At 46.7% G+C, this 26,199-nt stretch overlaps 1 protein-coding gene across 6 annotated transcripts in view; it reads left to right on the top strand.

Moving 5' to 3' along the window:
* Window positions 1-26,199, top strand: part of Hhat (hedgehog acyltransferase) — a 280,570-nt gene that overhangs the window by 206,738 nt on the left and 47,633 nt on the right. For all 6 annotated transcript variants that reach the window (XM_052738051.1, XM_052738053.1, XM_052738054.1 and 3 more), the window contains one exon: window positions 24,246-24,390. In XM_052738051.1, coding sequence (XP_052594011.1) covers window positions 24,246-24,390 — 145 coding nt within the window. The remainder of the gene's footprint in view (window positions 1-24,245; window positions 24,391-26,199) is intronic.

The following is a 26,199-nucleotide window of genomic DNA, read 5'->3' as shown; positions in this document are numbered from 1 at the left end:
GGTCTTCTGGAAGAGCAGCTAGTGCTCTTAACTGCTGAGCCATCTCTCCAGCCCCCTTATTTTATTTAATTAATTTGAATCTAGGTAGCTTAATTGTGGCCTCTGGCCACCATCTTGAATTGTACAGTTCTAGAAAAACATTTTTTAAATAGCATATTTGACTGTGATAATTTTTAATTTTATTTTATATGTATGAATGTTTTGCCTGCATGAATGTCTGGGTACCACACTGCATGCAGTGCAAAAAGGCAGCACCAGATCCCCTGGGACTGGAGTTCCTGGTGGTTGTGAGCAGCCACCCGAGTGCTGACAGGTACCTTGGAAGGACAGCAAGTGCTCTTAACCACGGAACCATCTCTCCAGCCCTGACTTCAGTAATGTAAAACTGTCTTCATTAATGGTGCTGTGCCTCGTGGATGCAGCTGGTAGCTGAACCTCTTTCTTGGCTCCCTTGAAGCTTCCTTGATTCTGCACCCACGTCCCCTCATCTTCAGACATTCTCATTAGCTATCTTAGTGACACTGTCATTCTCAGGGTACCCGAAACCATTAGCATTTCCGTCTCTCATATGTACTGTTTCTTCTGCCTCCTAGCTTGATCTTGAACTTTGTTTTCAGTCACTGGAACCCCCCAATCCACAGTCCTCTAAACTAGTGCCTGGTGGCTAGAAACCAAATGGCTTCTAATTAGTAGCTCTTCTTCCATTTTTAACCCCCTCAATTCATCACCTAGTGATATTTCTTAGTAAAAACCTAATCATGTCACTCTCTTTAAAACCCAGTTGTTAGGGCTGGAGAGATGGCTCAGTGGCAAAGAGTACCTGCTGCTCTTGCAGAGAGAGGACCTGGGTTCAGTTCCCAGCACCCACATGGCAGCTCACAATGGTCTGTAATGAGTTCTAGGGGTTCCAGCAACCTCTTCTGGTCTTCACAGGCACTTTATACATTTGGTGCATATACCTATATGAAGGCAAAACACCCGTACATGTGAAATTAAAATAACTTAAAATAAAACTCAACTGTGGCTTCCCATCTTCTTAGAACTAAGTCCTCAGTGTTTAGAAGGAACTTAGAGGCCCTGCTGGGTGTTGTCTGGAAGCCTCCCCCTCCACAAACTACAGCTCCCTCACACAGACTTCTAATCTCCTGGGGTGCCCTCTCTGCCCACCACACCCAACTCTTCAGACTTTGTCTTGGTAGACATCTTGTTTGTGACCCCTGTGCTGGTAGTCCTGGTCCAGGCAGGTTCCTCTGGAAAACTCATTTGGGACATCACATGGTCTCTCCTATCCAGGTGTTACAGCATAATGAAATACTTTTCAATGTTTTAACCCCATCTCCCTCACTGATTTTTGGGTGTCAGGTTCGGATGAACAACATAGAATGGCAGTTATCATGGCACTTGGCACGGTGCTTTGCTGAGTGAAAGATGGTGTTTTCTGACTTCGTTGAGGAGTGTAGAAAAGAAAGGGGTTTGTGCAGTGGTGAGGACGATGCAGGTTGCCCGCTGGAAGAACCCAGGAAGGCAGAGGGCTATTGAACATGGTGCTGGGGCATTATTTTATAGAAGTACAGATACTAATGTGTCTAGTGAAAGCAAAATGCTGCTTTAATGCTCAATGAAAACTACGTGCACATATGAAAAGGATAGGGAAGATGCCATCTGCTTTATATCCTGCTACTTCACAAGAGGGGACCTATGGGCCCTGACTCTGGGAAACGCAGACCTGCAGGAAGCTGGCAGAAGGCATCTCCAGCAAGCTCCCTTACTGGTTGGAAGAAGAGGAATTACTGGGACAACTCATTCTTTCCCAACACTGTACTCTCCAAGGAGCCAGAATTTGTGGTTCAGACTTGACATCTTAGTTAGTTGTGGCATTTCAAAGCACCAGTGGAATGACACTGCTTCCTGGCAACCTTTGATCTTTCCTTGGAGTGAGACCCTTCCAGGCTGCTTGTTGGTTATTCCTTTGCAAAGGTGAATCCCCCAAAGTTGACCCACCCCAGCTCACTCCTGATTCCATGTCAATGCATGATTTAAATATGTCTTCCCTCTATGTCAATGCATGATTTAAATGTCTTCCCTCCATGTCAATGCATGATTTAAATATGTCTTCCCTCATGTCATTGCATGATTTAAATATGTCTTCCCTCTGCCCCATCTCCTCTTCTCCCCACAGTGTCTGAATAAGCTGACTAGAATCCCTTATTGAGCAGTGAAATCTCTGCTTATAGCTTAACTTAGGAGATATGCCTCCAGGATTGACCACTATGGATCAGTCTAATGGTTCTTGAAGGATCTAAAGTTCTGGTGAAGCAGAAAGAAAGCAGACCATGACTTTTAGTGTTGTCCATTCAACTTCTTGGCTGTATTTATTTATTGATTTTGAACAAACAAGTAGAGAGGCTCCTTGCACTTGGCAGATAAATGGACTGAAGAAGGCAGATGACAGGCTATGAAGGGCCAGTGCCATCCACACTGTGATGGGTTGAAACACAAGCAGACAACTGGCTATGAAGGCCCAATGACATTCACACTTAAATGACTTGATTCTGTGGGATCCCGACTTACCAACTAAGACACAGATGCCAGCTGACTCAACCACAGAGCCTTTCTTAGTGGTCAGAGGCCAGGGCCCTAAGGGCCTCTGAGGGAATACAGAACAAACCTGCCTATGAGGAGCGATGCTGTCTTCAGGGGCAGCTAGCCTACCATTCTTCCACTTGAGTCCAGTGCAGCAGGGAGAGACCAGGTGCTTCCTGGATGTAAACCTGTTGGGATCAGAGCCCTTCCAAGACTGAGCCCACTTAGGCATGACCAATTTCATTTCTTAAATTTAGTGTCTTATGTGGGGAATAGATTGTCAAACAGTGAACTCTCAGCCAAGTGTAACATATGATCCCTTTGTCCAGTTCATTGTTCTGTGTCTTCCTCCATGTTCCCTGGATGGTGTTCTGTCCCCATCCTTGTTCTGTGTCTTCCTCCACATTTCCCTGGATGGTGTTCTGGTCATGTGCACTTGGGCGTCTGTCTAGTCAGCATCTTCTATAATGGACATGTGTCTTCCTTGGCTTCTCATCAGGAGACCATCTCAGTGGCAGACACTTTAGATTCAAGACATGATAAGACCGAGGAACAGAGCTTATCTCTGTCAGTAGCTAAGTGCCCTGTATGAAAAATTAACTTGTTTTTCACAATATCAGAAAACACTGATTGACTTAACCTTGCCAGGTATGACTCAGAAGAAAGGTCTGGTCTAAAAAATAAAAATTTGGGAGCATATAGATGGTATTTTTGATGCATGGTAATGTTTGAGACAGAGAAGGGGGAAGGGGAGGAGAGGGAAGGGAAAGAAGAGGAGGGAGGGAAGAGGGAGGAGAGAGAAGAGGGGAGGGGAGATGTGATGAGACATAAGTCTACACTGAGTCTGGGACACACTAATACTTCATAGTTGGGTGAAGGAGGGAACCGGGAGGAGAGGTAAAGATTTAGGGGTGGCTTTGCAGAAACTAAGAAGAGGCTATTTCATGGAGAGCTCACTGTGGGTGATGCCATTCAAGGACCTGATAAGTGAGACTAAAGGACCTTAGTCAGAGGCCTAGCAGAAGCAAAGAGTCCTGAATCCCCATCTCTTCCCACTGCAGCTTTGTGTAGTTGAGAGCAATGCCATTTGCAAGCCCGTCGAGGATCAGAGGAAGGCGTTGTGTGCACTGTAGCCAGAAAGAAGTTTCCGGAACATTGATGTTGATGAGGGGAGGAGTTGGTGTAAGCTGAGCTCTTGGGAATGATCCTCAAAGAGCTGGGCTTGGGCAGAACCGTAATGAATGTGGGGTAGCATTGGAAGGGTAGGGAGGGAGGCAGACGCTGGTCCTGTTACACACTGCTTGACATTGGGAGCCTGGGTGCTGTGTTGGAATCCAGAGGCTGACATAACACATGGGGAGAGACATCTTCATATAAAGGACTTGAGTACCACACTTAGAAATCTGGAAATGCCAAACAGGAGTTTTAAATTAACATATTAATATATATGTGAGACCAGCATGCTGGACTAGCTCTTAAGGCTGGAAAAAGGAGGCCTGTTCTTATGAACAGCATGTTCCTGGAGGGGGTGGGTATGGCCCGTTGATGCCCCCTGCCATGGCATCATTAGCAAAGCTGGAAACAGGCTGTGAAATTTGTGGCCTATACATTTCCTTCACAGTGGGATCTGAAGCCTGAGTCTTAATTTCTCTGGTCCAGGAGGTAGAACTCTGAATGTAACCCCCCTTTCAGGTTCCTTGGACTCCCCTTTGTCTAGGGAGTCCAAGATGCCATCTGATGGAGGGCAGGCTCTGGCATGGCGTCTAGTTTCTCCTGGAGGCTGACTCTTGGCTTTAGTCCCTTTTCTGACCCGGGGCTCAGGCTGCAGTAGGGTGGGTCTCGTGGCACTGTTATCCCACCTAAGAGCACAGCACAGACTCAGACCAGTGCCTCATGGTGCTCCACAGATGAACTTGGGAAAAAGAAAAACTCAGAACACACCCACTGGAGCCCTCTCTGGGTCTCCTCCCTAAGGCTGGGTCTCCTTTCTCCCCCGCCCCGATCCAAATTAATCCACTGGAAGCAGCAGGGCCGGAGCTGCCGTGGTTCCTGCTGTTGAGAGGAGCAGCTCTTCGCTTATTCCCCGAAAAACACGCTCATACTAAGTGCGATAAGTCTTAATGATGTGTGTGTGTGGTGTGTGGTGTGTGGTGTGCTGTGCCTGTGTGTGTGTAGCATGTGTGAGTGCTCATTTTAAAGCTCTGAGAAGGCACAGAGTACAGGACTTCTAAAATAAAATCCTCCTAAAGCATCTCACATCCCTCTAAAGACCTAGAAATAAACTCTGCTTAAAAAAGCACGCCGAGCAGCTGCTGGCCTTGTTTGAGATGAGCTGGGCTGGCAGCCGCGTGCCTGCAACTACCCACACAAAGTGAAGAGCACACTTGGAGTCCTGTTTCCCCTGCTATTGGCCCTGTTCATGTAGCAGATTGGAGTCAATGAGAGAACGACCCCTGACTGTGTCTCGTGAGGAGGACAGAAAAGACCATGATATAAAAGATGCAGGGCCTTCACCAAGCCGACTGTGCTCTTAAAAGTGACAGTGTTGGCTTAATGCTGTTGTAAGACAGCATGCTTTTGTTGTCATAGGTGAAGATGAAGAACAAGTCATACATGTCTTAAGGTTTATTTGTAAGTACACAGGGACACAGAAAAGCAGTCAGAGGCATGCAGTGGAAGGCACTGTGTGCCACCTCCTCAGGGGATGTCACCTGTGATACATACTTTCTTGTTTCTGCTCATTGTGGTTTCCACCCTGCATTGTGATCTCAAGTCAGAGGTTATAGGAAAGCAAGCAGGTGGACTCGTCCTCCAGAGGTCTCGCGTGGCTGGTCTCATGTCTTACTGTGTTAGAGATTGGAGGGTAGGGTTGTCATTCTGAGGAACGAGCAGGGACTGTTAAAGAAAAGGCTAGATGGACACTAGGACTCTGTCACACACATGTGTCATTACTCAACAGTGGCAACAGCCCTTCTGGCTCAGTTAATTCTACCCGGTTCACAGATGAGGAAACCGGAGACAAGAAAAGGTATTAATCTTTACCCTGTGGAAGTGGAATGCAGTCCTACCTGATTTCTTTGGAGGAACATCCTGAATTTCAGACATGAAGGATATTCCTGGATAAATCCCTCCCACCCCATATGAAGCACCTGCCCATCTGCTCTGCAGATCTTGGCTGCTTGTGCATATTGAGTATCTGACTCAGTGACATTTCAGCCCTCAGCCCTCCATTCTTAGACAAGTTAGAAAGCATTTGTGTGTGTGTGTGTGTGTGTGTGTGTGTGTGTGTGTGTGTGTGTGTGTGTGTGTGTGTGTCTGTGTCTGTGTCTGTGTGTCTATGTCTATGTGTGTCTGTGTGTGTGTGTGTATGTGTGTGTGTGTGTGTGTGTGTGTGTGTGTGTGTGTGTGTACCCATGCTTGTATGAATGTGCTTGTGTATTCTAGAGGTCAGTGTCGGGGATCTTTCTCAATCACTCTTCACCTTAGTTACAGAGAGAGTCTCTTACTGACCCTGCAGCTTACTAATTCAGCAAGACAGACTTGCCTACCTGCACAAGGGGTCCTCCTGTCATGCTTCCCGATGCTGAGGTTATAGGCATGCTGTATCCAGATTCTTATGTAGGTTCTAGGTACCTGAACTCAGTTTGTCTTGCTTCATGACAAGCATTTGACCCTCAGAGCCATCTTTCCAGGCTCCAAAATTTGGAACTTAATTGTAGTTCCACACAGTCTTGGATGGGGTAACTAATCTGAAAAATCGGTCCAAGTGAAGTAGGGCTATAGAGGCAGTTAGATGATCACTTGTAACTTCATGACGGAGATGTGGGTGTTTTATAGTGGTGTGAACTTTATGGTGTGAACTTGCAGCCTAAATGCTCTCATACCGCCACAGTGTCTCCTGGCTCTGCTTGATGGAGGTGTGGTTCTTCGGGGCAGGGTGTGCTATCACAGGCTTCCCTCTCCTGACTCCAGACTCCCATGTCCATCCCTTAACAGCAACTTTGAATTCCCTTGGTTCCCCACGATATTACATCCATCTTTCTCAAGTGTACGCTAACTCACTCTTGACTTCTGAGAGTCTTCACCATCTTAGTCCTATACCCCTTCCCACAAAACTCAGTGTTTACCTTGTCAGTGTGACTCACTGCAGGGCCCTGAAACACCTTGTTTGCCCTCCTGCCCCACCAATTCAGTTTGCATTCAGTTTGCTGCTCTGAGTAGGTTCCCGCCACTTCTTTCCAGACTCACCTGCAGGAGTGAAAAATCCCTCTGATAGAAATCCCCCGGCCAGATGTACCTGTGGGTCTGTCAGCTGACTTCTGGAGAACCTCCCCTGGACCTGCTGTTCATCAGCTGTCCAGCCTTTCCGCGTCTCCTTGAAACCCCTGTTCCTGTTGCCCTGAGCCAGCTTGTCGCCCTCTGCCACACTCTACAGTGTGGTTTGCTGGAGCGCATTCTTTCATATCTTTCTTAGAAAAGGATCATGGGAAATACATTCTAGAGACCTTTTACATCTTAAAAAGTAGCTCCTTTTACCTTCACTATTGATATCTGATTTGGGATTTTATGTTGCAAAGCAATTTCTCTGGAAAATTTGAAGATATTTATCTTGTATCTTTTACCTTCATTGTTGGGAATTTTCTGTTCTTGTTTCTTTGTATAGACTTTGTTTTCTTTCTAGAAGCTTTAATGCAAATGTTTTCAATGTTCTCAAATTTCATTGCATCTATAACTTCTCGAGTTTAGAGTTTCTCAGGTGCAGTTTATCTGAAGTGGGGAATATGTTGGATGGTTTTATGTCAATTTGACATAAGCTAAAGTCACCTGAGAGGAGGGAACCTCAATTAAGAAAATGCTTCCATAAGATCGAGTGTCATGGCACACATCTTTAATCCCAGCACTTGGGAGGCAGAAGCAAGTGGATCTCTGTGAGTTCGAGGCTAGTCTGATCTACAAAGTGAGTTCCAGGACAGCCATGGCTACACAGAGAAACCCTATCTCAGAAAACCAAAACCAAAAAAAAAAAATAGGGTTGTAGACAAGCCTGTAGGACATTTTCTTAGTTAGTGATTGATGTGGGAGGACCTAACCCATTATGGGTAGTGCCATCCCTGGACTGGTGGTCCTGGGTTCTATAAGAAAGTAGGCTGACGGGTGGTAGTGGTGGTGGTGGTGGCACACACCTATAAGCCCAGCACTCAGAAGGCCGAGCCAGGTGGATCTCTGTGAGTTCAAGGCCAGCTTGATCTACAGAGTGAGATCCAGGAAAGGCACCTACACAGAGAAACCCTGTCTTGAAAAACAAAACAAAACATAATAATAATAATTAGGCTGGGTGGTGGTGGCGCATGCCTTTAACCCCAGCACTCGGGAGGCAGAGGCAGGCGGATCTCTGTGAGTTCGAGGCCAGCCTGGTCTACAGAGTGAGATCCAGGAAAGGCACAAAGCTACACAGAGAAACCCTGTCTCGAGAAACCAAAAAAAAAAAAAAAAAAAAAAAACAACCCAAACAAACAAACAAAAACAGAAGAAAGCTGAGCAAGCCAGTAAGCAGCACTCCTCCATGGCCTCTGCATCAACTCCTGCCTCCATGCCTACCCTGTTTGAGTTCCTGTCCTGACTTCCTTCACTGAAGAACAGTGATATGGAAGTGTAAGCTAAATAAATCCTGTCCTCCCCAACTTGCTTATTGATCATGGTGTTTCATCGCAGCAACAGAAACCCTAAGGTAGGGTACCTTCATTGTGTGTGTGTGGAAGAGGAGAGAGTACTACCCAGATCTTTAACAAGCTCCCGTTTTCCTCTGTGGCTTTCTCCTAACTTCTGTGGAGCATATACCACGCGGGCTGTGTCCTGTTCTGGGGTACAATGCTTTCCTTCTCTTTGGGGACTAATATTTGGGTATCTCCACTATGCGAATTCCCTATCTTTGCTGTCTTATAACAGCTTGACTTCCCTTACCTGCTTCCTTATCTAGGGATCTGTGCCGTTTTTCAATGTTTATTATCAGTTGCATAAGGTTTGTGAAGACACTGAACTGGTGATTCTTAGAGAATTTTTTTTCATAAGGTCCCTTGACAGGGCATTCAGAATGTGTTACCTCTCTTTAATTTCAAATTGTTAAATATCAAGGTTTATTAGGAAGCAGGCCTTTCCCCAAGCTGTTATTTTGGTTGAACAGGATACAGCTGAAGCCACGCCCCCCCCCCCACATCCTAGGTTAGTTAGTGGTCCCAGGGGACTTCAGAGTTGCCTGGAGAGGGAGGCTCCAGGACCATGAGCATAACTTCAGCATGATGGTCATCAGGCTTCTAGCTTCTCGCCCATGTGCCGTGACTGTTTATGCTCAAGGGAGGTAGCCAGAGTGGAAAGACTCCTAGAATTCCCTTTCCCCCTTTTTCCTAGCTGACAATTCAGGCTCTTTCAAATAAAAATGCAGCGTGAAGGCTGAAGCTAACAGACCTAACAAACAGGCTGTGTTCACCTTCATCCCAAGACGCAGCCTGTGTGCATGGGCTAAGAACTTTTTATTCTTTAGTGATATATTGGAGAGATAATTCTTTGGTAATGCAGAGATGCATGATCTGTATAATGTGGGTGTGTGTTCATGAATGGTCTTGTGTGGAGTGGGTGTGTCTTCATGTGTGGTCCATATGTAGGGGGTGTGTGGCCTTCATGGTCCATGTGTAGTGTGTGTGTGATCTCCATGGTCCATGTGTAGTGAGTGGATGTGTGGTCTCCATGGTCCATGTGTAGTGAGTGGATGTGTGGTCTCCGTGGCCCATGTGTAGTGGGTGTGCGGTCTCCGTGGCCCATGTGTAGTGGGTGTGTGGTCTCCGTGGCCCATGTGTAGTGGGTGTGTGGTCTCCGTGGCCCATGTGTAGTGGGTGTGTGGTCTCCGTGGCCCATGTGTAGTGGGTGTGTGGTCTCCGTGGCCCATGTGTAGTGGGAGTGTGGTCTCTGTGGCCCATGTGTAGTGGGTGTGTGGTCTCTGTGGCCCATGTGTAGTGGGTGTGTGGTCAGTTAACCCTTCTGATAGAATTCTCCTGTTGTTGAATTTGAGTTTCTCATTTTCTTTCCTTTGCAGATGGAGCTTTAGTGAAGCTTCCAATTCAAGCTCCTCACACGTATGTGTGAACGTTTCTTTAGGGCAGATACCAAGAACAGAACAGAGCAGGGACTGACAAACTCTCTTGGTTATATCTGGACTGTCTTGTCTGCTGTTGGCCTGCAGCTAAAACTGTTCCACCAGCTGCTGCCCACCCATCCCTGCCATAAAATACAGATAAATATCCAAGCATGGATGGGTCCATTTCCAGGCTCTCTAGTCTATTGCATTGACCTAGATGATTATCTTTATTTTAAATTCTAGAGTTTTATAACATGCTGTGTTTTCTTGTAGGCAAACATCTTATTCCTCTTTTGATTCCTTTCCAGAATTTAATTGACTGTTTTTACATGTTAGCGAGCGCTCTCTCTCTCTCTCTCTCTCTCTCTCTCTCTCTCTCTCTCTCTCTCTCTCTCTCTGTGTGTGTGTGTGTGTGTGTGTGTGTGTGCGCGCGCGCGCGTGCGTGTGTGTGTGTTCAGGCGCATGCACAGCTCAGTGCACATGTGGACATGGGAAGACAACTTCATGTCCTTGCCTTTTACCTTGTTTGAGACAGGGTCTTTCTTTTTCAGTGCTGCATAACTCACGAGCTTCAGGCAGTTCTCTAGTCCCACCCCTGGCACATGCAGTGGGATCACAGACATCTGCTCCTGTGCTAGCTTGTACTTGGCTTATGGGGATCTGAACTCTGGTTGTTGGGCTTGTGCACCACACACATCGAGCACTTTGCCCTCAGAGCCATCGCTCTAGCCAATACAGGACTCTTACAGATGGACTTTGGACTTGATGAGGCTTCCCGAAGTTCCCTTTAGTGTGCTTACTGCAATATATTGGGAATTCTTTGAATTGTACCCCAGTTTCAATCATTTACATTGTCTTAGCTTGTTTGTGTGATTGAAACAAAATTCTGAGACCAAGTAATTTATAAACAACAGAAATTCAGGCTGGGGTATGCCCCATGGGTACAGTGATATTATACAAGCATGATCCTCAGATACCACAAACAGCTGGATGCAGTATGAGCATCTGTAACCCAGAGCTCCTGTGTCAGATGGGAGGTGGAGACAAGAGAATCTCCAGAAACCCTCAGGTCCACCTGCCTAGCTGACAGCAAGCTTCCAGTTCAGTGAGACTATGCCTCAAGGTGATAATGTGGAGAGCAGAAGAGGAAGGCTCCAGTTCCATGGCTTCTGCATGGGTGCACATTGGTGCATAACCCCAAGACACACAAACAGAGATACACAGACATACATGCATGGACACAAACACATGAAATCCAATCCTCTTTGTCCAAGATGGTGCCTGTTCACCTTTCCCAGGGTCTGAGCTCTGTCCTCATGACAGAGGGGGCTCCAGTGTGCTTCTGATAAGACCCTGATGCACTCCTAAAAGTTGGGCTGTCTTGACTTAATCACTTTCCAAAGTGCCTCTTCATATGCTGCTACAGGGGTGCAGGGTGGTGTTGAGAGGCATGTCCCCCAAACCTAGCCAGAGCTGTTCATTCAAGTCCTGCATGTTTCCTTATCACCTCTTTTTGACTCCTGGTTTCTGAAAAGCTGTTGACTTTTGCGTTGAGCTGATGACTTTGTGTCTTGCAGATACCTTGTGTCATTTTGTCCCTTTTGGGTCCCCTAGAAGGATAACCATGTCATCCACATGTCCTGACAGCTCGGTTCCTGACAGCAATTATAATTCTAACACATTTAATGGTCTTACTGTACTGATGAGGTTGTTCAGTTCAGTTTGGGCTGGCAAGGAAGGGGAGAAGCCCTTTCCTCCTGCCGCTGTGGGGCTGCTGCATTGGGGTTATGGTTCTTCAGATGAAGTTTTATTTTTTCTAGCCTCCAAGGACTTTATGTTGCACATGAGTGTCTATTTCTGCTGTGTTGGCATCTAGTGAGTGACCACAGGATTATTCTTCTTTAATATGTGAGTTAGATGGATTTTCTGGTGTTTCTAATATCGAATCATCTTTCCATTCTAGCATAAACTTTTCTAAATTGAACACCTTAGTTAGGGTCTCTATTGCTACAAAGAGACACCAGGACCAAAAAGAAGGTTTGGAAGAAAGGGTTTATTTGGCTTATACTTCCATATTGCTGTTCATCATTGAAGGAAGAACAGAAATTCAAACGGGGAAGGATCCCGAAGGCAAGAGCTGATGCAGAGGCCATGGAGGAGTGTTGCTTACTGGCTTGTCCCTCATGACTTGCTCAGCCTGTTTTCTTAGAGAAACCAGGGCTATCAGGCCAGGGATGGCACCACCCACAATGGACTGGGCCCTCTCCCATTAATCACTAATTAAGAAAACGCCTTATAGCTGGATCTTATGGAGGCATTTTCTCAATTGAGATTCTCCTTTCAGATAATTCTAGTTTGTGTGTCAAGTTGACATAAGACTAGCCAGCACACGTAACCCCTTGTCAACTTGACAAACACATCACTATTGAGCCACAACCTTTCCTTTCTTATTCATCCCCAAGATCTCACATTAAAAACACAAGTAACTTTAAACATCCCAGTTTTTAAAAATTTATACACCTTAAATTTTCAGTCTCTTTAAAATATCCAATCTCTCTAACAATCCAAAATCTCTTTTAAAAGTACAAAGTCTCTCCACTGTGGGCTCCTGTGAAAATCAAAATTAAATTAAATACCTTCTTACTTCAATAGGGAAGAACCATGACACAGGACATAGTCACAATCGGAACAAAGCAAAACCAAACTCCTATTGTGTAAGCAACACAATGTCTGATGTCTGGGATCCACTCACCATCTTCTGGGCTCCTCCAAAGGGCTTGGGTCACTTCTCCGGCTCTGCCCTCTGCAGCACACACAGCTTGTCTTCTAGGCTCCAGCTGGCTCCACTCCACTCCCTGATGCTCTTGGTGGTCATCCATGGTACTGGCATCTCCAAAATGCTGGATCTTCTGCTGCAACTGGACTGCACTTCCACCAATAGCCTCTCATAGGCTCTCTTCATGGTGCCAAGCCTCAACTTCTCTGCCTGACTTCAGTCCTGGGCCTTCAATTGCCACTGAGGCTGTAGGTTCACCAATGGCCTCTCTGGACCTCTTACATGCCAAGACTCAGCTGTTCTCCATGACCCCTTATGCCTTCAAAACCAGCACCACCTGGGTGTAGAAGTAACCAACTGTCTTATTAAATAAGAAACAGAACCAATACAGAGATAAAAGCCAAGAGGTTAGAGCAATAGCTAAGAGCTAAAAACCTTACCCTCACTATCGCGGTGGTCCTACCTCGGTTGGTTACTTCTACACTTGGGAGACTCTTATGCTACCAAGTTCAGTTGCCAGTATGAGGTACAACCTTGATCACCTCTAAAATACAGCTTCTGTGTGCTGACTCTCAGGAAACACTTCCCAGAAGATTTCAACTCAATGATGTTGGTCTCAATCACCTCTAACTTCTTAGCTCCTGCTGACCAGCATCGAGTATCCCAACAAAGCAAAGGTTTTGCTTTTAGTAGTCCTGGTATCTTGTAATTCATAGCTGATTCTTCATCCTCAGCTAACCAGAATAACAGAATCTTACATCTAAATAGCAAATAACCCTGATAGAGTCTTTAAATTTCTCAGAAACTTCACAAGCCAGGCCCCTATCTTCTGCTCTCAACATTCTTGTCTCCAAGCTTCCACAGACCATCCCACTGAGCTCTCAACACTCAGTGGCTTTTCTAGAGCAAAGTTCCAAAGTCCTTCCACAATCCTCCCCAAAACACGGCCAGGTCTGTCACAGCAATACCCCACTATGCTGGGACCAACTTGTCTTAGTCAGGGTTTCTATTGCTGCAACAAAACACCATGACCAAAAAGCAACTTGGGGAGGAAAGGGTTTATTTTACTTACACTTCCACAGCATCAAAAGCAGTGAAGGCAGGAACCTGGAGGAAGGAGCTGATGCAGAGGCCATGGTGAGGTGCTGCTTACTGGCTTGCTCCCCATGGCTTGTTCAGCCTGCTTTCTTATAGAACCCAGGACCAATAGCCCAGGGATGACCCCACCCACATTGGGCTGGGCCCTCTCCCATCAATCATTAATTAAGAAAATGCCCTACAGCTGGATCTTACAGAGGCGTTTTCTTAACTGAAGCTCCATCCTTTCAGATAGCTCTAGTTTGTGTGTCAAGCTGACACAAGACTAGCCAGCACATCAAGAGTGTTTTTAAATCACCATTCTTATTTTTAATTTACTGCTACTTAATTTGTATTTTTTCAGGCAGTGTGTAGAAGGTTAGCTTCTGGTTTTAAGTTTCTTTTTAAGTTTAATTTATCTATTTTATGTGTGTGTGCCTACATAGTTTTCTGTGAATCATATGTATGCAGTGTGCAGATGTCCTCAGAAGTCAGATGAGAGTGTCAGATCTCCTGGAACTGGAGTTAAGGTGGTTGCACGGAACCTGGGCCCTCCTCAAGAGCAGTAAGTGCTCTTAGCCACTGAGCCATCGCTCCAGCCCCTTATCTTTTTATGACTTGGATATCAGGGTTACGCTAATGTTATGAAATGGTTTTCCATTTTTAAAATAGTTTCTGTGAAATGAAAATCACCTTTCCCTTCACCATTGGCTTAAACTTGTGCATTGAGGCTTCCCATGTGTTCTTTGTTCCTATAGCTTCGGCCATTTCCAATCTTCCTTGGCTATGTTTTTTCAATGTTTCTAGCTTTTCTATTTAAAATTTCAGGTCATTTATTTTTCAAGATAATTACTGTTTTCACTGAGATTCCCAAACATATTGCTGTGAAGACAACAGAGGCTTTTAAGTTCCTTTCATAACTTCCTCTCATGTTTTTCCCTTGGTTTCATGATCATAATTACTGAAGCTTACCCATTTCATTATTACTGAGGTATAGACTTTGGGTTTGAATAGGACTTTAGGTTTTGATGCAGTATTGGTTTTCTCATGTCTTGCTAACTGAACCTCGTCAGTGAGCATGACACTCATGACTGTGTTGTAGAATGTAGCACAAGCTCAATGTGATCATGGATGTGCTTGAAAATTACATGTGTTCTCTTCTGCATTTCTGTCTGATAGACAAGGCCTGTTAATTTTTTTCATTGTAATAAAAATAATTGTACAGTATAACTTGCCATTTTAATCACCATTAAGCATAAAATTCAGCACTGTCAGGCTCATTTACGTTGCTGAACAACCATTACCTTAAGAATTTCCAGAGGTTTCCATCAGCGCACTCTGTTAGGCAGTCCCAGGTAGCCACTGTTCTGTGTCCTCTCTGACTTTGACTGTCCCACGTGTCTCATTCAACCAGAATCAGACAGTGTGTCTTCCACTTAGCTTACCGTCCCTAAGGTTTATCTGTGTAGTGTGTATCAGAATTTCTTTTTTAGAGCTGAGTAGTACTCCATTATATTTATATGCTACATTTTATCTATTCACTAATCTAATGATAGGCATTTGAATGGTTTCTTTTTTCCCCTTTTAAAAGTCTTTGTGTGTGCACATGTGTGTTCCAGTGTATGACATGTGTAATGCATGTGTGTGGGGTGGTGGGTGTGGTGTGTGTTTATGTTTGTGCAGGGCTATGGGTGCATATATGCCATGCTGCATATGCATGATGGCAGTATGGCCATCAGAATACAGCCTCAGGTATTGTTCCTTTCTACCTTGCTTGAGACAGGGTTCTTGTTTGCCACCATGTTCAACAGGCTAGAGAGCCTGCGAGCTTTTAGAGCTTCTCCTGTCTCTGCCTCCCATCTTGTCATGGGGACACTGGCACCACAGGTGCATGGGGACAGTAGGACCACAGGTGCATGGGGACACTGGGACCACAGGTGTGTGGGGACAGTAGGACCACAGGTGCATGGGGACAGTAGGACCACAGGTGCATGGGGACACTGGGACCACAGGTGCATGGGGACACTGGGACCACAGGTGCATGGGGACAGTAGGACCACAGGTGCATGGGGACACTGGGACCACAGGTGCGTGGAAACAGTAGGACCACAGGTGCATGGGGACAGTAGGACCACAGTCCTGGGGACCCAAATCCAGGACCTTATGCTTGCACATCGAGCATTTTACCACTGAGCCACCTCCTAGCCCCTTAATTTCCTTTAAGATTGTTCATAGTATATAAAAACAACCAATTTTTGAATATTAATTTTGTAATCCTAAATTTCGCTGATGTTTTTCATTTCTTTAAACTATATTCTCATGTTATGAACAGAGATAATTTTACTTCTTCCTTTCCAGATATAGTTATGAGGCCTATTAGTTAATTTATTCATTTTTTAAATAGACAAAATGAAAATTTTGTCTATTTACTATGTAATTTACATTTCAGCTTCTGAAATGTGGTGGGATGGTTGAATTGGTTCATAGGAGCATAATCTTATAAAGTTATTTTCTTTAGTGAGAACACTCAAAAATCTGCTTTCTACATGGTTTTCAATAATTTAATATGCTGGCGCTGGAGAGATGGCTCAGTGATTAAGAGCACTGGTTGCTATTGCAGAGGACCCAGGTTCAGTTCCCAGCACCCACATGACAGCTCACAACTGTCCATAACTCCAGTTCCAGGGGCTCCAGTGGCCTTTTCTGGCCTCCATGAGCACCAGGCATGCACATGTACACATACATTCATTCAGACTAAACACTCATATACATAAATAAAATAAATAAATCTTTAAAAAAGAAGAAGAGCCAGCCTGGTCTACAGAGCAAGATCCAGGACAGGCACCAAAACTACACAGAGAAACTCTGTCTCGAAAAACCAAAAAAAACCAAAAAACAAAAAACAAAACCAACAAAAAAGCCCCAGAAGAATATGCATTATTAAATTCCCCATTGTGCTATAGAGTAGAGCTTCTGAATTCATTTTTGCTGTCTATCTGGAATCTCGTGTCCCAGGGCCCCAACACAGGACCCCACCCCAGGACCTGTTCATTTTTATTAAGATAGTCTGTGTTCCTTCATCTGTCACTTTCTAGGAAGATTTGCTGAGTCTCCAGGGTAACCAAGTCCCCTTTTAAGATTGCAGTGTGAGTATCAGCCATACATTTCTGCTTCCAGACTCAATGCTTGGTGACTTTCTTGGTTCGGAGCTGAAATGTCCCCAAAGGCTTGGTTCCCACTGCAGCAGAGTTCCTAGAGGTGTGGCTTCAGGATGTGACTGGATCACAAAGGCTCCGACCTCATCCGCAGATTAACCCATCGATTCCAGTTCATAGTGTGGTAGGCTCTTAGGAGGTGACGGAAACAGGAGTGATGGAGGTCCTTAGAGGTAGGACCTCCTGGGAGTCAGTTCTTGGGGAATCTCCTGGGGGCTGTGTCTTATCTCCTGCCTCACGCCCCTCCCTGTGTTTCCTGGTCACCATAGATGAGCAGCCCACCCAGCCACATGCTCTTACCACCATTCTGCTCTGCCTTGCGCTCGCCCAAAGCAATGGGTTAAACAATGAGTGAGTATAAACCGCACCTTGTTTGAAGTTGTTCATCTCAGGTACATTGTCACAACAGGGGAGAGCTGACCCACAGTGTGTATCTACCAACCCTGGTTAGAAAAACTTGTGTGGGACGCATCTGGTGAGTAGACAGTTCTTGAATCTACTTTGAAGCTGACCCTAAAGAGAAAAAGATCTCGGGGGTTACAGCCTAGAGGTGTGCATCCTGCCACCCAGGTGTGGAGTGCCGGGCAGCAGGAAGTCTTTGAGTTGGAGAACTGTGTGTGAAGGCCTGTGTTGACTGGTCAGTGTCTTCACTGGGCCCGTGTCTGGTTCACCACTCTTCTGCTTCACTGTGTGTAAGATAGGAATAGTTCTCTCTACTCTGCAGTGTGGGTCCTTCCTCACACAAGCAGTCTTCGCATCACAAGCTGAAGTTATAGAGTGTAAAGGTGCATGCTGTGTCCTGTTGGTGGGAGGACACGCTGAAGACAGCTGTTTGACGCTGTCAGGATTATGTTCATCTGTGGTGGTATTGTGTTCCCCAAAATATTGTGCACCCTAATAAACTTATCTGGGGTCAGAGACAGAACAGCCACAATATTAAACAAGAGGATAGGCAGTGGTAGCACATGCCTTTAATCCTAGCATTCCAGAGGCAGAAATCCATGTGTTCAAGGATACAGCCAAGCATGGTGACTCACGCCTTTAATCCCAGAAAGTGAGCCTTTAACCCCAGGGAGTGATGGTAGAAGGCAGAAAGACATATAAGGCATGAGGACCAGGAACTAGAAGCATTTGGCTGGTTAAGCTTTCAGGCTTCTAGCAGCAGTTCAGCTGAGACCCATTCTGGATGAGGACTCAGAGGCCTCCAGTCTGAGGAAACAAAACTGAGGATCCGGCGAGGGGAGGTAGCTGTGGCTTGTTCTGTCTCTCTGACCATCCAGCGTTCACCCCAATAACTGGCCCTGGGTTTGATTTTATTAATAAGACTCTCTAAGATTCCTGCTACATTCATCAGATACAGCTGTGAACTGAGTGAGACGCCGGCTTGTTCGGGATGGACAGTTAAACAGTGGAGAGCCAGACCTGAGCAGCACCACTGCTCTTCTGAGCTAATGCTGCACTGAGACTTGAAGCAAGCACAAGGATAACACAGGCTGCGTGCAGAGCAGCACTGCATGGGATGCGTGTGTGTGGACGAACACTCTGTGTTGGGGACAGAAGCAGTGTTGAAGCTGCAGGTGTTTCTCTTCTGAGAGCGTGTTCAGATCTCAGCAGCTGACTAGGAAATGAAGCTGAGGGGAATAAGTTCTTTTAAATCTCAATTTAAAAACCTTAATTAGCATACAAAGTGTGACTAGTTTTTTTTTTTTTTTTTTTTTGGTTTTTCGAGACAGGGTTTCTCTGTGTAACTCCTGGAACTCACTGTGTAGCCCAGGCTGGCCTCAAACTCACGAAGATCTGCCTGCCTCTGCCTCCCAGTGCTGGGATTAAAGGCGTGTGTCACACACACACCTCCCAGCTGTGACTAGGTACTTTTTGAAGTTCAGTACATTTGAAAGATGGAGGCATTACGTTCTGAATATTTTCATCTATTCATTTGGCTTGGGCACAGGATGGGACAGAACATGAAGGACTCCTGCATGAGCTTAACTCAGCCTAGCCTGATTCTCAGGAGCCTGCATGAGCAGGAGGAGGGGAGCAAAGGCTGGAACACAGACTTCTAATGCAAATTCAATAAAGTATTTTGAGATGGAGACAGGACCTTGGAATCTATTTTTCTGACCTTAAATGCTTCACCAGGCCGCTCTTCTTTGGTGGCTTCTTTGTGGCCCATGGGTGCCCACCTGTCCCACTGATGCCCAGCATCACCTCCTCTAGGCTGCTTCCACCACCACCCCCCGACCCTGTAGTGAGCATTGTCATTAGAAAATGAAAATCTGTGATTTCATGGGGAATCGTGTCCAGCTGCTCAAGCCCACCCAGTTTCCATTTTTAGCTTTTCCCCTACTTAAAAATAAACAGCATCGGGTCACACTTGCCAAGCCTTTGTCACAGTCTCCAGCAGCCATTCCTCCCGCCATCTGCTCCCCCAGATGCTTAGCTGGCCCCCCTCCCACCTCAGCTCCTTTATGGACAGTCAAGGGGCCGAGCTCAGCGTCCTTCAGCTCTGCAACACCTCCTGCCCACACTCCACTTGTGTGCTCGGCCTCACTGGATCCCACGTGCTGCAGCCTGAACCCCAGGCACCAGCTTGCTGGCCCAGACCATCTTGGTATTTCCAGGGACAGGATGTTGGCGGGAAAAGGCAGGGGGTGTTTCTATGGAGCCCTGAGTCAACATCTCACAGCAGGAAGTGAAAACTAGTTTGACAGAAGTTGGTTGAATTCTGAGATTCACTTGGTTGCTACTCTCCTCACCTTGGAAGCAGGTGTGTTAGAGAAGCCTCCGGTAGCTGCTATTATGTTCCCACCTTCATCAGTCCCTTCGGTCTGAAACAGTATTCTCGGATGACTGAGCAAAGGCCTACCCCAGGCCTGAGCTTCCTGGTGTTCTGAGACACTTGTGTAATGAAGGCAAGTCCTGTACCTTCACTGAATGGGGAGGGTGGGTTATACTGACATGAAAACAAACTGCAGTAGTCTGCTTCTCTGCCGTGCCTAAGGTACCTGCATGGGACACAGCAGTTCTTGCTAACTTGCTCTGTCTCCCTTCCGTTCCACACTCTGAACTTCAGAGGTGTGTGCTGAGGAGGCTAGGATCCATAGCTGTTGGATCTGGTGGCCTTGTTCATTCACAGGGGGCTTCACTCACTCTCAGGGTTGGTGGAGTAGTTGTTTAGAGAACCTGACAACTTTCCAAACATGTCCTGGGGACAGTACCACTCCCAGATACTTGCTTCCAGCATATTGGAATGCCATAGCCCTTTCTGTCGTCTGGGGATTGGCCACAACCACACCAGAACTCTCTTTTTGCCCTGATAAATTTATGTTAATGACATTCAAATTCTGTTTGTCAGTCATACTGTTATTATCTGATCAAGTTGGAGACTAGACTCTCATTGTGATAATTTATGGCTCCTTGTATGCTGCATTCCCTTGTCTCATTTATCCTCTGTATGAGTCCTCTTCTTCAGGCTGTTTTTAAGCATATGAGACAGGAGGGTGGGTCACTGAGCTGAGGACGTGACTCTATTTACATCAGATAGCTTGTATCCTAGATACAAGATACCACAGGAGTGGGACAGAATGTCAGAAAGTATGAAGGAAATGGATTTAAATAAGGACCTAGAACATTCCACTTATTGATACAGCTATCTGGACCAAGGGAATATACCCTGTTTTTCCTCTTGGGACATCTAAGAACAGTCTTAATTAAAACAAAACAAAACAAAACAAAACTTATAAACCAGTGACTGAGACCCAGGTTCCAGCATAGAAAGACCCCTAATGTCAACTTCCACCTCTATCCATGGACAATAAATAACCCTCATTATCTGCACTTTTGATTCCATAGTTTGAGTTACTTGCATCAACTGTGGTCTGAAAGTACTACATGGAAAATTCTAGGACATAAAAGAAAAAAAACAACAACATATAAGTTTAGATTGTTCAAAGCTCCAAGTAGCCTGGAGAACATTTGATCCTGAGCCTACTTCTGTCTCCCCTGCACTGCGACCCTTCTCTCTGTCCCGTGTGTCCATGCTGTATGAACTATCCACCCACTTGTGACTCTGTACCCCTCTTGGTTATCAGGCTGATTGCTAGGCATTTGTGTTCAATTAGCTCTTGTGTCATAGGCAGGGGCAACATCTTTGTGTTCACATAGTCCTTGGGGGCGAGCCAGGCCTGACTCTTCACCCTCCCTCAGAGGGACGCTCAGCTCACTGTAGTCTGGCTTTCCTGTTCAGGGTAACAGCACCTCAGCCGGCTGAGCAACGCTCGGAAGCTTAACCAGTCAACATCTCTCTGTTGACTTTTTTAAAACGAATTTAGTCACTTCTCATAAAAGGAGATCCTCCCTTAGCTTCACGGGCTCTTACACTGATAAAGAAGAAGGAGGAAGGGGTCTTTCAACTCCCTCCTAGGTGTCAGGCTCAGGGTGGAGGGCAGGATGACTGGGCTTGGCTCCCTGGATCCTGGGGAGTCAAACTTGTCACTGTGGCCTCTGTGCTTGCAGGGAGTTATTTGGACACATCCACACCAATCCAGGCAGCTCCTGCTTTCTTGATTCATTATCAGAATGCTTCATCCTCATCTCCTCGCCAGCCACCTCCCTAGCTGTTGCCAGCTGAGTCAGTTCTGCTCCTAGAACATCTTCTTCTGCTTTAAGATGCAGAAACCACAGTGGACAGGCATTCTCGGAAGTGAGCAGCTGGGTGATGAGCGCTCCCTTCTCCAGGTCCTTTCCCCGCTTACCCGACAACACTCCTGGTCCTGCTCATGGCCTCTGGGGGCAGTGAGAGTGACTAGGTGTCATTGTGTCTGGGACCTCTGGGCTGGAGAGCTTTCTAGGCCACATCCAGAGAGACAGCTTTGCCCTGTTTCCCAAGTGGCTTATTCATGCAAAGGCCACACTGGTGTATGGTGGCCATAAAACCCTCTGTAAAGTAGTGTAGGAAGAGAGAATGGGGTTGAAGGGCCCAGGAATATAAAAATATAAAGTTATAGACTTAAGGAATGGAAACTGACAGCCATCAGCATGGCTAGCAAAAAAAAGATTAACCTTTAACTGGGCCCCTCCGTGCTTCATGATGGGCAGCTCTGTCAACAACCCAAACGTTAGTTTTCTTTTACTAAAGATTGCCCTCTGCAGCCCTGGGGTTAACTATTCTTCAGTAACCCCCTACCACTCACTATGGAGACCGAAGTTGACTTTTAACGAGTTCTCCGTGACAACCTGCCTTGCATTGTTTCGTATTCCCCCCACTATGGGAACCCAGCTATGTCGGGGAAGTTGCAGGTTTGGACGAACATCAATTAACCGAGTCAGGAAGGGCTGCAGGGATATAAAAATGTTGTTTAGCTAAAACCCCCTAAAACCTTGTTAATGGAAAACTGTAAAAACCTAAAACAATTTGTCTCTAAATGTTTAACTTCAAAACTGTAAAAATTCCTTTGTCTATGTCTCATGCTTACTCATTACTATAAAAAGAAGCTATAGCCCCCCTCCAGCTGCCATAGCCTCAGAATTCCAACATTGGCTGTGGTCTCAGCTAGCTGATAAGCTTTTGTGCCCTGTGGTGTTTATTTTATTTTATTTTTTAATTTTTTAATTTTTCTGGAATAAAGTTTGCTTCTGGTTTAATAGACTTTGGCGGTCTGTCCCTCATTATTGTGAGACCCTGGACCCAACAGTGTCAGGGAGACGCCCCTCTGCAGTGAGATGTGCACTTCTGGAATAACCCTGAGCTCACAGTAGAGAGAAGGACCAGACTGGGGCTTGATTTCTCTAGATTGAGGGGACCCTGATGAGATTCACCTTCCAGGCTTGTCTCTGCCTGTGTGACTCACACAGGCTGCGGCCATGGAGCCCTTGAAATCACAGCACAGCTGAAGCTGATGGCCTCGGAGATCTGTAAGTTTCCAGAGAGCTGTTAGATCTACTGACCGTCCATTGCCTCTCCTTGATTCCGTGAAAGCATTTGTCAGACACCCTGGGCTGTGTGTAGCTGCTGTGGTACTGCCCCTGGTTCAATGCTGAACTCACAGATGTGTTTATGGGGCTCTCACACCTCCAGTCATGGTTGGGTGGCCTTTGGGAGGGCCAAGCACAATGTAAGGGATGAGGTACAAAGAGGAACTACCAGAGAGGCATGAAACCAAGACCCAGGAGGGATAATAGAACAGCTGTGCTCACTGGAAGGGTCCTTCTATCCACAGTCCTCCAGGAACTGTGGTCAGCGCCTTCTCAGCTGCTGCTGTGTGCTGTTGAGAAACTATAGAAGTTCCTTGCTGTGGTGACAAAATGCCTGAGAGAGGCGACTTGGAGAAGGAAGGGCTTGTTTTAGGCGTACGGTTTGAGGGTGCTGTCCATCATGCTGTAAAAGTCACGATGGCAGGACCGTGAGGCAGCCGGTCACACTGCATTCACGGCCAGGAAGCAGAGGGGGATGAATGCCTGCCGGGGCTCAGCTCACTCTCTCTTACGCAGTCTAGGGCTCATGTTTATGGTTCTTCTTACTCAGTTGACCCAGTCTAGAAACTCCTTCACAGACCTGTCCAGAGGTTTGTTTCTGTGGTGATTTTAAAGTCCATCAAGTTGAGGCTCACAGTGTGTCTCCCATGCACCCACAGTGTTACTCCTCATATCAAATCAGCTTTCAGGGGAGCTGGCTGATGACCTAGGGTCCAGTCTGCCAATCTAGGAGGTCACCGTGATCTTGACCTCTGGTCACTTTGGTCTTGGCATGGAGTTATAGTGTGGGGAATGATTTAAAGTGATTTTTATCTATGGATTTACAGGCAGAAAACACACAACGATGTCTCACCTGGTGGGTCAGAGGGCTGCTTACAGCCTAACCAACTTTAGAACTTAAGTCGCCAAGGCCAGAGGGAGGCCGGGTGTGGAAGCAGTAACATTGCTGGAGTGTTTTCACTTCTTAGGGTAGAATGGCTATGTCGTAGGCCAGAGGTTCTGAGAACTCTCCACACGGACCTGGCTCCACGTTCAGAAGGGAGAGTCTGGCCCCGGCAACAGAGGATATAGTGCTGGTTTTATACCAACAGAAGAGGGAGACTCAACTGAGAAAATGCCCCCACAAGGTTGGCCCGTGGGGCATTTTCTCAATTGGTGGTTGATGTGAGAAGGCCTAGCTCACTGCGGGTGATGCCACCCCTACGCTGGTGGTCCTGAGTGCTGTATCAAAACACCCTGGTGAGCAAGCCATGAGGAGCAAGCCAGTCAGTAGCGTTCCTCCTTGGCCTCTGCATCAGGCTGCTGCCTTGAGTCCTGCCCTGACATCCCTGGAGGATGGACATGTGACTTGTAAGGTAACACAGACCCTTTCTCTCCCAGGTTGTTTTCAGTCGTGGTGTTTTATCACAGCAGTAGAAATACCAAGGCAGAAGTAAACCTTAGCTTAGTTCTCTTGACCTCTCAGTGAAACGTGTCTGCATTTCCCTCACAGACCCGGTACCTCTCCCCGCAAGCTCGCCGTCGGCTGCATGCTCTGCTGGCCTCCTGCTCCACCTCTATGCTGATCCTGTTCAACCTGGTGTTTCTCGGGGGGATTCACGTTGGAAAAATCTACTGGTACAGGATCTTCCTGCAAGGTGAGTGCGGCTCTGCTGCTGCCAGTTGTCTCCTTTGTATTGAGGTGCTGTGGTTGACTCGGGAGTCTTGGGAGAGCCATGCATGTGACATGTGACCCGCCAGGTGTCAGCTGGGAACAGCTTCTGCTCCACTGTGACTGCCGTGTTACCTGTTCTCAGGCACCTCATATCTGCTGCCCATGATGCTTGACATCCAAATGTGGGACCCCCAGCTCTCCTGCACCCTCCATGCCCTTCTGCATTAAGTCTAGCCTTATTCCACTCATGCTCTGAGTTTCTGCCAGCAACGCTCCTGGACATCCCCTTGTGCTGTCCTGGAGCTGTGAGCCTGGGTCTGGTGTCCAGCTCTGGACCTGGACATTTGTCTCTGAACGTCATCACCCAATTGTTCTGAAAAGGAACAATATACATGTTGGCTTATGTGTGTGTAGGCACATGTGTGCCATGGCATATGTGCACAAGAAGTCAGAGGACAACTTTGTGGAGTTGTCTCTCTCCTTTTACCTTTTCATGGGCCCAGGGATCAAACTCAGGTCTCCAGGCTTGCCCCGCAAGCACCTTCGCCCACTGAGCCAGCGCGTTGGCCCCGATGCTGAGGTAATCTTTTGTTTCATGCACACTGAGTGGGTTACCTCAACACTCACAGCAAAGCCACATCTGCAGCAGGTGGAATGCTACTGTGGGGCAGTTGTGAAAACTTTACAGTAATGGCGGACCATCGTTCTCTCTGGTCACCACTGGGACTTCTGAAAGGTGAGAATAGAATAGCTCTGAGTGTAGCTCTGTAGCCAGCTTACTGTGCTTCCAAAGAAAGGATCCACTGTATCGACTGTTCCACTTCCCCCACCCGTGCTTGGGTTTGGGGAGTCCTGGTCGAGCAGTGGTGGTGGGACTGGACGTGGCGGCTGGCCTGTCATCTCTGCATCGGGTCCCCAGGGAGCCAGAGATATTTTTGCTGCATCTTTAACAGCAGAAACGTTAGCCTGACGCAGCTGGTGTACCTGCTGTCAGTCATGAAGCAGATAGACTGCGTGGCTCCGTGGGGTCACGAGGTCCCATGCCTGTAAGCTTGCCACTGTAAAAGCCCCTCTTTGTTGTACTTTCTGGGACATTCAGCTCATGGCTCCTGCAGAACCTGGAACATTGAGGAGCACAGAGATGGTGGGGTGGGGTTGGGATGAGACTTTAGACCCCTTGTCACCTAATGAGAAGGCTCTGGTTTCCACTTCAGTAAATCACATCTATCAGGTGTTTGCTGTTTACAAAACACTGTGAACACAAGGATGAGGAAGGAAGCCTATTGCTGGGGGTGGTGACTCCACCCAAAATCCTAGCACTCAGGAGGTTGAGGAAGAATGTTCTAGGGTCTGAGGCCAGCCTGACCCTGTATCCATCCCATGAAGAGGTGGAGGAAATGAAAGAAACACAGATAAATACGGAAGTCAAATACAAATGTTCTCCACGGGACACTTGATTGGGGTAACCACTGTGCGGATGTCTGAGGGAACTGCTGGAAGCCGTTAAAGCAGAGGGGCTGACTTTCCTCAGGAGTGGTGTTTAAGCTAAGCATCAAGCAAGGATTTACCAATGTGCAAGAAGGTAACTAATATTGGCTGCCGTAGCAGAGACTCCAAATCTTGGTAGATGTCCACTGTACATGTTTATCACTCAGGGCTGAGGAGATGGCTCAGCAGGTAGGCGTCAAACCCTCAGCACCCATATAAAAGCAAGCTTGTGTGACCACACATGTGCCTGTGACTCCAGGGCTGTGCTGTGGGCAGGCAGGGATGGTGGTGTAGAGGTGGGGCA

Source organism: Peromyscus californicus, unplaced genomic scaffold (genome assembly GCF_007827085.1).
Source record: "Peromyscus californicus insignis strain IS unplaced genomic scaffold, ASM782708v3 Scaffold_14__1_contigs__length_90479793_seg_2, whole genome shotgun sequence".
Taxonomy (NCBI): Eukaryota; Metazoa; Chordata; class Mammalia; order Rodentia; family Cricetidae; genus Peromyscus; species Peromyscus californicus.
The sequence above is the reverse complement of the archived record's forward strand: the minus strand, read 5'-3'. Positions and strand labels throughout refer to the sequence as shown.